The 12,112-nt window shown below is 37.1% G+C and overlaps 1 protein-coding gene across 1 annotated transcript; it reads right to left on the minus strand.

Moving 5' to 3' along the window:
• Positions 1–418: 418 nt before the first annotated feature.
• LOC146923585 (2-methylpropanoate--CoA ligase CCL4-like) lies at positions 419–2,865 on the minus strand. Its single transcript, XM_085708754.1, has one exon. It carries the CDS (start codon positions 2,352–2,354, stop codon positions 672–674), a length of 1,683 nt encoding a protein of 560 aa, XP_085564880.1. The 5' UTR covers positions 2,355–2,865; the 3' UTR covers positions 419–671.
• Positions 2,866–12,112: the final 9,247 nt, after the last annotated feature.

Consider the following 12,112-nt stretch of genomic DNA (forward strand, 5'->3'; position numbering starts at 1 on the left):
ACTTGAAACTATAATTTGTAGACTTATAGTTTTTGGCTTATACAATTGATTTTTACTTAATGTATAATTTTAAATTCACTTATATAGAAATACATCCCAAACATAAATCATTTATCTTTTACTCACTTTTATCTGAATCAGTTCACTCAAATCTTATTTAAAATCAATTTCACGGGATCAATTCACTCAATCAAATCAAAACCAAACACAAACATAATTGGTTTTTGTCATGTTACATCCTGTTTTTGATGGAAGATGGTGGTGTTGTGGTCAAAATTATTTACAGCACTCGTATCACCAGAATGTTTAATTTTTTTGACTGAAAGAAAAGAATAAGCCCCAACAAAAACAAGAAAAAACTAGAAATTATTAGTAAAAGCCTAAAGAAAAACACAAACAACTTTAAATTCTGAAGCCATAGAGATAAAACTAAGAACTTGATTGTCTTCATCACATAGTACAAAATGACAAACCCCCACTCACTGTCACATAATGACATAAACATGATGAATAGGAAGAATCGTGCAAAACTCGACAGCACATTATTTAATTGTTCTTCATTGTATTCATTTGTTCAGCATCTTATGAATTTTATGGCATAGATTCATTTCATAGTACTATCACTATGTACTTTGGACCCACCCACATTTACAATACAAAATTCCCTTCATTCACATACGACTTTTTGTGACTGGATGCTTCCTAAGTGGTCCCATGTCCTTAGCAATTTTTCTAAGTACAAACTTCTGAATTTTCCCGGTAGAAGTCTTAGGAAGTTCATCTTTAAACACCACCGTTTTTGGAACCATATAATGCGGCAAATTCTTCCTACAGTACTCAAATATCTCTTTCTCCGTTGGTATATCCCTTTCCTTCAACCCTTCTTTCAAACTCACAAAAGCACACGGTGTCTCCCCCCAAAACTCATCCTCCCTCGCCACCACCGCCGCCTCATTCACCGCCGGATGTCCATACAAAACCGACTCAACCTCCACACTACTCAAATTCTCACCACCACTAATAATAACATCTTTTGACCTATCTTTAATCTCTAAATACCCATCTTCATGCATTACACCTACATCACCAGTGTAAAACCAACCCTTCTTAAAACAATTCTTTGTTCCTTCACTATCTTTCAAATACCCTAACATAACACAACCACCTCTCATAACAACTTCACCAAGCGTTGCTCCATCTCGTTTTACACTTTCACCATTGGGACCCACTACATCAACCTTTGTCATCCCTAGGGTTCTCACTCCTTGCCGTGACTTCAACCTTGCTCTCTCCGTCGCCGGTAACAAATTCCATTTCTTCTTCCATGTACAACAAACCACCAATCCACCTGTCTCCGTTAGCCCGTAACCATGACTCACTGTAAACCCTAAAGCTTCAGTACGGTGGAGAACCGCCGCAGGCGGCGGTGCTCCAGCTGTTAAAATATGGACAGTTTTTTGCAACGGTTTATTATCAGGTGAGTTAGTTAACATATTAAGAACCACCGGAGCACCACACATGTGTGTCACGTGATGTTTTCTGATGAGAGAAAAAACAATTTCAGCGTCGAATTTTCTTACACAGATGTTTGTTCCACCAACAGCTGCAATCCCCCACGGGAAGCTCCACCCGTTAGCATGGAACATAGGTAGCGTCCATAGATAAATCGGTTGTTTTGGAACCGTCCATTCGATTAAGGAATCAACGGTTATGATGAAAGTTCCACGGTGGGAATGAACTACACCTTTTGGTGACGACGTTGTTCCGGATGTGTAGTTGAGTAACATTGGGTCCCACTCTGAGTTTGGATAAACCCAGTTAAAATTTGGATCACCGGAAGCCATTAGATCTTCGTAAGTTGAAATGAAATCAACGGTGGAAGATGAAGAAACATTTTCGTATGTTTCAAATGTTTGGTCTTTGATGAGAATAAGGAGAGGTTTATGTTGTTTTGAAGGGAATAAGGATAAAGCTTGAAGAACAAGGTCACGTGCGGCGATGTCTACGAAAACGAGTTTGGATTCGCAGTGGAGGAGGATGGTGGAGATAATACGCGCGTCAAGGCGCGTGTTGATGTTGTTAAGGATAGCGCCGGTGAAGGGGACGGCGAAGTGGAGTTCATACATGGCGGGGATATTGGGAGCGACGACGGAGACGACGTTGCCACGGCGGATACCTAAGGAGGTGATGGCGGAGGCAAGTTGGAGGCATCGTTGGTGGGTTTGAGACCATGTGAAAACGGTGTCATTGTAGATGATGGAAGGTGTGTTTGGATAGATTGTTGATGTTCTTTCTAGGAAGGTGAGAGGGGTGAGTGGAGAGTTGTTTGCTTGGGTTGGTTTTAGTTGTTCCATTGACTTTGGTTTCTTGATAATTTGATGATGATGGTGGAAGATAAAGTGTGGTGAGTTAATGAATGATGATGGTGTTCCAATAAAATAGATTATCTAAGTGTTGGAGATAAGATAGATGACAAAGTGAAGGTGGGTGAATGGAGAAGAACAAAATGATATACTAGTAGTAGTGATGTGTCCGTGATGATGTGTATATTGGTTGGAGATATACACGTCATTTACAAATTTTACATCTCGAAGATAAATGACATTTGTATAAATTATTTTGGACAACAATTTTTAAGTTAGCTTCTTTATATCAATGTTATTTTTTTTAGACGGGGTATCATTCGCGTGCAATTGTGAAGACCAATTCTTCAAATATTGTGAGAGATCCAAATGGACGATAAGTTTTCTCTTTATATTGATGTTATTTTTTTGTAGACAGCGTATCATTTGTGTGCAATTGTGAAGACCAATTCTTCAAACGTTGTGAGAGATCCAAATGGACGATAAGTTTTCTCTAAAAGTTTTAACGTTCGTACATGTTTAAGGCTGGATTTGAACATATAATTTTTTTTATATTGATGATATGTTAATACTATTTTATTTTTTATTGTTTTTACCTAAAAAAATATATGGAAAAAGAGTTGTTCTCAAAATGTCTCGTGAATGCGTGTACGAATAATTTCTTTGGTCATTGAATAATTGATTTATTTGATCAAATAATATAGATTAGATACGTCAATTTTTCAATAAATATAAAAAATAAATTTTACTTATAATAATTATCGGAAGGAACACATTTTTAAAGAGAGAGAAGAACTTGGGTAGATGATCCTTAAAAAAAAACTTGGGTACATGATATATATATACAAATTTGATATTTTATTATTAATTAAAAAGATTCGTTGTTATACCCAAAAAAGTCCACATGAATGAGTCAAAACTATAATTTATTATTTTTCTGCTAGCTTTTTATTTATATTTGAATCTTCCCATTTCAATCTAATGTCGTGAATAGGGGTGTTCAAATCTAAATCGATTCAAAATAAAATTGCAAACCGATCTAAAAAATTGAAAACCGCTAAAAATCGAATATTTTGGGATGTTTTTAGATGTGGTTTTGTAAAAACCGCTGGGATCGGATTTCGGATCACTTTCTCAAAACCAAACTGAACCGTAAAAGTAAATATTAATACTAATTTATTCTTTTATTAGTATTATATATTGCATTAATACTAATTTTCATATTGTAATTTTATTTTTTTAATATATTTTTCATCAAACCTATTATTTTATCGTGTTTGTGTAATGTTAATATTAATATTAATAAAAAGTTATATTGTTTAATAAAAGTAAATAAAAAATATATATTTTGCATTTTGGATATCCAAAAATCGATCTAAATTAAACCGCATATATTTGGATCTGATCGGTTCGGATTTTTTTAGAATAGTCATCCAAACCGAACCGAATCGCATATGATTTTTATTTTGGATCGACTGACATTTTGTGTCAAAACCGATCCAAACCGCACAGCAAACACTCCTAGTCGTGAATGTGTTTGGATTATAGTACTGCATTTAGATTTTGATTCCATGCAATCTAGTTCCAATATAATGAAGGACTTTCTTTGACAAGTATTATGGAAGACTAGTAAACGAAAGTATGTTTAAAAAACAGAATTGATTAGAAAGAAAAAAAAAAGTGTTGAATGGCACAAGACTGCAGATTAACATAACTTATCTATTCTTTATACCGAAAAATTCCCAAATGAAAAGTCAAAACTATAAAAAGTACTAAAATAGACACATATTTGGATGCTTGATTAGATTCACTGTTCAGATATAAAATTCACATTTTTAGAGGCTTGATTAGTAAAAATGTTAGTTTTGACTACATGCAATGCAACCTGTATCCCATATTGCGGAAGATTATTTTTTGTCACCAAGTGGAGGACTAGCTAGCAAGCGAAAATATGCTCACAAAAGGGAATTATTTAGAACAAAAAGAAACAGATGAATACAAGTGATTGAACTCAAATAGTTAACAAATTTCATCAAAGAACGAGTTGTTTGGAAGAATCGAGTTTGATTTTTGGATGGAACAATTTTTTGCTAAATTTTATTTACCTTATAGTCGAACTCTAGACAAGTATGGTCGGTCTTTTCTCACCAAAGAAGCAAAGGGCTAACGAAAAAAGAAAAGGGATCTGTTATTTTAAAAAAATAGAGAGAGATTCTAGCCATTTTTTTATATGTAATTTAAATGTTATGCAATTTCGAATGATGTAAATCAATTTTTACAGCTTCATCTAACCAAAATAAATTATTTTGCTATGTCAACTTAAAAAAAAAAAAAATTATTTTGCTATGCACTCTATTCTTAGATGCGGAACACACAACCTTCCTTCATTCTTTGATGTCAATTCATGTCTTTTGTAGTTGTTCTAACGGCGTTACAAGACCAATGATCCATAAGGACAATCTGTTCAATAAGGGGGGAAAAAAATTAACCTTGGGTCAGTACATTCATACTAACTTCTATCATACCATGGAAGAGCTTGTCAGTGTTGTCACCATGGTCAGAAAAAGGTAAAAAAATGTCAATGTCAGTTTTCTTATTTGGCTTCTCAAACTATGGTTTAATGCTATTTCACTCTTACACTGTGTTTGGTAGAGGAGAATTAGGGGAGAGAGAAGTTGAGGGGAGAGAAGTTGAGGAGAAGTTGGCAATTTCTCTTGTTTGGCAGACAAAAGAAATAGGGGAGAGAGAGTTAAAACACGTGGGACCCACATGTTTTTATTTCTCTTCACATGAGCGAAGAAAGGCTGAGAAAGGGGTTTTTTTTTCAAATTTCCATATTTGCCCTTGTCTTCTTCATGTTTCAAACTCTGCAGAAATTTCAAAGACTGGTGGCTACATCCCCTTGTCTTCTCCGATTTAATTACCAGATTTTTATCTTATTTAATTTCTTGAATTGCTTTGCTTTAATTACATGTTTCTTGAATTGCTTTGCTTTAATTACATGAAAAAAGATAAGGGAGTAGATTTTTGGTAATAAACAAGCTTACGAGGGTGGGTGTTTTTTTTCTTCCTTTTCTTTACCTGTGAGTTCATTTTTTTTTTTAAGGTGTGAATTCCTTTCTTATTTTTTTGAAGGCGTGAGTTCATTTTTTATTAAAACATTACATTTGTCAAACTCATTGATAATTAAAATAACTAAACTATCTTAAAAAAAAGTAATATAATAACTTGTATTAATTAAATTATTTTTATGAGTTTTTAATCTCAAGGGTATTTTTGTACTTTTTGATATAATCAAAACTTCTCTCTTCTCTATTTCTTTTATCTTTCTCTTCTATCAAACAACCCCTCAAATCTACTCTATTTCTCACCTTTTTCTCTCTTCTCATACTCTCTCTTACCTATTTCTCTCTTCACAACTTCTCTTCTATACCAAACATACCCTTAGGTCTGCTGGTATTCCATCGAGTTAAAGTTTGTGCAGTAACACATGATTGAAATAACCATCGTGTTCCCCACCATCCCATCCATATTTGTAGGAAGAAGGAGTTGTGACTTGATATTCTACATGATCATGTTTCGTCAACCCTCTTCTTTGCCGATCTCGTATTCGTTGTGAAATCTTTCTCTGGTTCTTAAAAGTTATTGACTCGAGGTCCTCTTCGACAAACTTTAGTTTTCACCAGCAACAATATATTGACTTAGAAGTTGTGAGTTTGTTCAAAGAACTATTTTGCCGTTGTTTAATAATGTTAAATTTGTGTTATTTTAGATATATTTTACTAATTTAAATGAATGAATGTTAAAAAATTTAATCAATAAAAGTTAAATAATTGTAGTATTAATTATTATTTTTTTGGCTAGTAGTATTAATTATAGTCAACACTACATCATACAAAACTTATAGTCAATATACAAAATTACAAATAAACTAACTGTATCAATTAGAAGTATATTTTAAAAATGAAAACTGGCAAGCCTATACTAATATTAATTTAACAAGGCAGGCTGGTCTTTCAAAATAAAAAAAAAAAAAAAAATAGGGTGGTGTGGGGGCAATTTTTGCCTCTCCCTTCCCAACTTTGTCTCTAAAAAAAATGCACTCGTTTTAATTTAAGATTGAAATGAATGTTAGCGAATAGCAACACTCACTTTTGAATACTCTCTTTAACACTAACTCTTTTATTGAATTGAATCAATGTATGTCCCACCACTTTATGTGAGTTCTATTTCCAATATATAGACTCGCAATAATTTAAACCAATAAAAAAGTGAGTATTAGAGAAAGTGTTCAAAAGAGAGTGTTGCTGATACTAGAATTGAAATTTGGATCCTCATCCTCACTTTTGAGGAGGTTGTTGACTTTCTTACTGCACCTTAGTTGGATATTAAATAATAAAATTATAGGGTTAATTAAGTTTTTAGTCCCTATAAATATTCACAGTTTTGTTTTTAGTCCCTACAAAATAAAATCACACTTTTTAGTCTCTGTGACATTTTCCTTAAGCATTTTAGGGACCAAAACTGTCGATGGAAATTTTTTTTTTTGAAGAGACTAAAATGAATTATATTTCCACAACAAAAGCTCCCCCTAGCACAAGGTGCACCAGGGTGGAAACAACAAAGTCAGAACAATATTTACAGTCACAAAACAGTAAAACAGAAACAGAAATAACAATTAGCCTATGCCCAGAATGGAGAATGGACTAAGCCACCACGCATGATAATTGAAGGGAAGAGAAGTGTGTTTCTCCTTCAACCACATGAAAGATAGGGACTTAATTTTTTCTACAACCTGAGGAATTGAGTTGTGCTTGCCGTTAAATAACCTGTTATTTCTTTCCTTCCAAATCTCCCACGTAGTTGCAAACCAGATAACTTGGAGAATAGCACCACGAGCCTTCACATTACCACCATCTAAGGAAAACTGATGAAAATGATCAACCACACCAAGAGGGAAGGCCGTTGAGAAGCCCAGCCACCTCAATAAGAATTGCCAAACCGAGCCAAACGTAGAACAATGTAAGAACAAATGAGTGCTAGTTTCGACTGTGTTACATCCAGCAATACACAACCGAGAGTCAAAAGGAATTACACCACGATGAAGGAGATTATCCTTCGTTGGCAACCTATCACGAAACAGACGCCACACAAACAGCACGACCTTAAGAGGAACTTGTTGATTCCAAAGATTTGCCACCGCCACCGTAGAAACACCAATCGGTTGGGAAATTTGCGCTTTGTAAGCACTACGGACGGAAAAAACATGAGATGTTTCCAACTTCCAATGCCAAATATCAATTTTATCAACCTGTAAAGACACACTTTGAAGTAATAGGATTAGTTCCCCCACCCCATCCTCTTCCCACGCAAAAAGCCTCCTCCTCCACGACCAAGCCTGACCCTCCACCCCCCAACCTAACTGACACATATCAAAAACAGACAAGTCCTGAAACAGCGATAAATCAAATAATCTAGGAAACCTGTCACGAAGGGAGACTTCACCCACCCACACATCCGACCAAAAACGAGTATTTTTCCCACTGCCTATAACACGACTGACATTATGTCTAAACCAATCCTCCCTACAAAGAGCATGAACATCACGCCACCACAGTGATGCCTCACGCCCACCACCCCTCAACCTACCCTCCTCCATACCGTATCTAGCAGACAACATCTTAAACCACAAGCTCTCCCTCTCCATCAACATTCGCCAACACCACTTACCTAGTAAAGCGGTATTAAACTCCCTAATGCTCCTTACCCCCAAACCACCAACCTCCTTACTCCTGCAAACAGTATTCCAATCCACCCAAGATATTTTCCTGTGGTCCTCACTCCCCCCCCCCAAAAAAAAACAATTAAAAATAGATTCAATAGAGGAGATTATACCTGCTGGAGCCTTGAAAAAATAAAGCGCATAAACAGGCAGAGATGACAGGACAGACTTCAGTAAAACCAAGCGACCACCGAAGGATAAATGTTTAGAGTTCCAACTTGACAGTCTAGAGTTAATTCGATTAAGTAGAGGTTCCCAAAAAGCCAAACGCCTCGCATTACCCCCAATAGGTAACCCAAGATACACAAAAGGAACAGAGCCAACCTTGCAACTCAACACCATGGCCGCTTCTGATAACCAGGAAGTAGTGACATTAACCCCCACCAACTGACTCTTAGAGAAGTTCACCTTAAGACCTGACAGATTTTCAAAAAGCACAAGTACCGCCCGCGTAGCACGAATGTTAGCCCAATATTTCGTTCCCAAGATCAACGTATCATCTGCGAACTGAAGATGTGAAACAGTCACAGGTTCAATACTACCCACCGTGTAACCAGTAAATAAATTGTTATCAGACAAAGACTTCATCAAAACATTAAATCCTTCTGCAGCCAAAAGAAACAAGAAAGGAGAAAGGGGGTCACCCTGCCTCAACCCCCTTCCCAAAGGAAACTCTTCCGTCGGAGAGCCATTAACCAAAACAGAAGCGGTAGCCGACCCAACACATTCTTTAATCCACTTCCTCCACAGAGTCGAAAAACCCAATTTCAACATCACCTCTTGTAAGTAACCCCAATCAATTGAGTCATAAGCCTTCTCAAAATCAACTTTAAATAGTAACAACTCCTTCTTACACCTACGAGCTTCATCCACAATTTCATTTGCCACCAAAATGCCATCTAAGATCTGACGCCCCTTTATAAAAGCGGATTGAGAACCCGAAATAACTGAACCAATCACCAATCGAAGTCTATTAGCAAGTACTTTCGCCAAAATTTTATACAAACTACCAACCAAGGAGATTGGACGGAAGTCATTGAGCCGTTGAGGACTATCGACCTTAGGAATAAGAGCTATGAAAGTACTGATTATCCCCTTGGCCAATCTCCCATTTCTATGAAACTCCTGAAGGAAACGCATCAGATCATCCTTTAAAATATCCCAATTTTTTTTTATAAAACCAAAAGAGATTCCATCAGGGCCCGGACATTTGAAACTTTCACAATCCCACACTGCCGCCTTCACCTCTTCCACAGAGAAGGGTTTTATTAAGCCAACCCCCTCCCTGTGAGATAACAAACGAAAATTCAAAGCCTCCATAGTAGGGCGGTCAACACTGACTCCCTGAAAATGAGTTGAAAAGTGGGAGAACACAGCACCGCGTACATTATCAACACCTTCAATCACCACACCATTCACCAAGAAAAATGGGATAGCATTTCGACGTTTCCTAGAAGACATAATACCATGAAAAAATTTAGAATTTGCATCCCCTTCACGGAGCCATTGCATCCTTGACTGTTGCCAGGAAATACTAGTATTCATCCGGACTAAAGAAAACAACTCTTCCGTAAAACCATGAAGGTCCTCAACCTCAGCATCAAGTAAACCATCTGTCTCGCCTTTTACATCCAGATCAGAAATTCTATCTTTTAGAGACTGAATTTTAGCAGGTAAATTTTGAGAATGAGATTGATGCCACTCCCGCAGTGCCAATTTAATTAATTTAAATTTTTCCTTCAGCACAAATCCACCCCAACCTTCAACCTGAAAAGAATTCCATTTTTCACGGACAAAGCTATTGTAACCAGCAAAATTCTCCCAACACTTTAACATCCGCAGCGGTCTCGGCCCCCAATTCTCTTCATCAACAGACAGAACTAAATGACAGTGATCAGACAAGCCACGAGCCGAAGCCAACTGAAAACAATCAGGCCAAGTCAAACACCAGCTTTCAGACAAAAGAATACGATCAATACGACTCATCGACCTCCCGTCCCCACGAAACCAAGTATAACGACGGCCTCGAAGAGGGAGGTCAATCAAGGAGTTGCCGACAATAAACTGATTAAAAAGGGCGCTCCCTGATTGACTAACTGCAATTCCTACACTGTCGTTCCTCAACACACCAGACCACATTAAAGTCTCCACAAATACATACATTCTGATCAGGTACTGACAACAAATAATTTGAAATATTAATCCAGAGTGGCTGTTGACGAGTAACATCACAAGGTGCATAGACATTTAACATAACAAACTGTTCTCCCGTCTTCACAAAATTACCCACAATCACCAAAACATGCTCAAAAGACAAAGACGACCACACCACCACTTCCTTACTATCCCACAAAGTTACCAACCCACCGGACGCACCAATCGAAGGTTGAAAAGAAAAATCGACATCAACACCACCCCATAAAGACTGACTCAACTGAACATTTATACTAACTAACTTTGTCTCTTGAATACACAAAACCAAAGGTTTCTTCTCCCTCACCAATTGACACACCTCCCTCCTTTTCTCAAAACCACCTAAGCCCCGGACATTCCAAGAAATTATCTTCATCTAGACACACACCACACCACACCACGCCTCACCCCACCACCAAATTCACGACCTAATCCCCCTTCCCTCCACTCTCTGAATTGTTTCTACCCATCAAACTTGTTTTTTTTATCTCCCTTAAATTTAAGACCCACCGTTTTGCCAATATCACAAACATCATCGTTGACCACTTTGCTATTACCATGTAGAACCAACCAATTAGACCATTCATTATTAACTGAGGGAGTAGAATCACCCCGAGAAGACCCTTCTTCAGAAATTACCTTCACCTTAGAAACATTAGAAACCGATCTTCGTTTCTTCGTCGATTTTCGTAAAGCTCGAAGAATTTCTTGACGGTCTTTGTCTGAAAGTCTTGCAATACGCTTCAAATTTTGAACGCCATTACGTAGATAACCACCCCCCTTTTTCCTTGTAAATTGCTTAACCCGAGATGAAGATGATACCTTTTGAGGCTTTGAAATTGTTGGAAGAACACCGGAAATCTCATGCTTATATTTATTTACCCACTCCAAGCTCTACGGACCATTTTTCAAAGAACGATCCCGACAAGGCGGGCAAGATTTAGTACGTTTGACAATTCTTTTAGCTGAGCTTAAAAATTTATGAGTGTTGCTTGATCCACCACGTTCACCAACATTAGCACTAGGAATATTAGGAAGATGTGTTTGTGCAAAAGTAACTGGAACAGATACCTCCTTAACAATAGAAGCTGAAGCCGCTCCATGTATTGAAGAAAAAACTCCCTGCTGAAACACGGGTGCAGAGGGTGAACATTTACCTTCTGTTTCCACAATATCCACCTTGGAAGCTTCCTTACATAAAGTGACATCATCCTTTTTAATAGATGAAGTGTGTACATGCTGATCAATGTCGTCCTGTTTCCATGCATCTGAAATGTGTTGCAACAATTCGTTCACGTCTTCCCTTCCAAAGCCGTCAGCATGTTCTTCAGGTGAACCAGAATTCGCATCGTCTTGTGACACTTCATCATCTAAAAGGCACGCATCTTCACCCAATGAATAACCCCATTCTTCAATTATTTGGAAATCAAAAAGCACACCATCTATCATAACCTGAGCCCTTGAGTGAATAATAGCCAAAGATGTTGTTGACAATAACACCCTCGCATAATCCAATCGATCTCTATCCATAGTACTATCATCAACCCTCAACAAACATCCAACATCAAGCACACATAATTTAAAAAAAATCAATATTCCAAGCGTGAAGAGGTACACCATAAATTCTAACCCACGCACCACGTTGACCAATCACCGTATCCTTATTCCACGACATAGGATTGGAAAAAAAATTATTGAAAAAATTAGCAGCTTCTGACAACAAAGATTTAACATCCCCATCATCAATAGATCTCAAGAATACTTTATTAGCACC

This window comes from Medicago sativa, chromosome 5 (assembly GCF_051527215.1).
Source record: "Medicago sativa cultivar Bolivia chromosome 5, Bolivia_mono, whole genome shotgun sequence".
In the NCBI taxonomy this organism is placed as follows: Eukaryota; Viridiplantae; Streptophyta; class Magnoliopsida; order Fabales; family Fabaceae; genus Medicago; species Medicago sativa.

Excerpts from the sequence above, each read along its gene's own strand:
- LOC146923585 (XM_085708754.1), bottom strand. The coding sequence starts at position 2,354 with ATGGAACAACTAAAACCAACCCAAGCAAACAACTCTCCACTCACCCCT.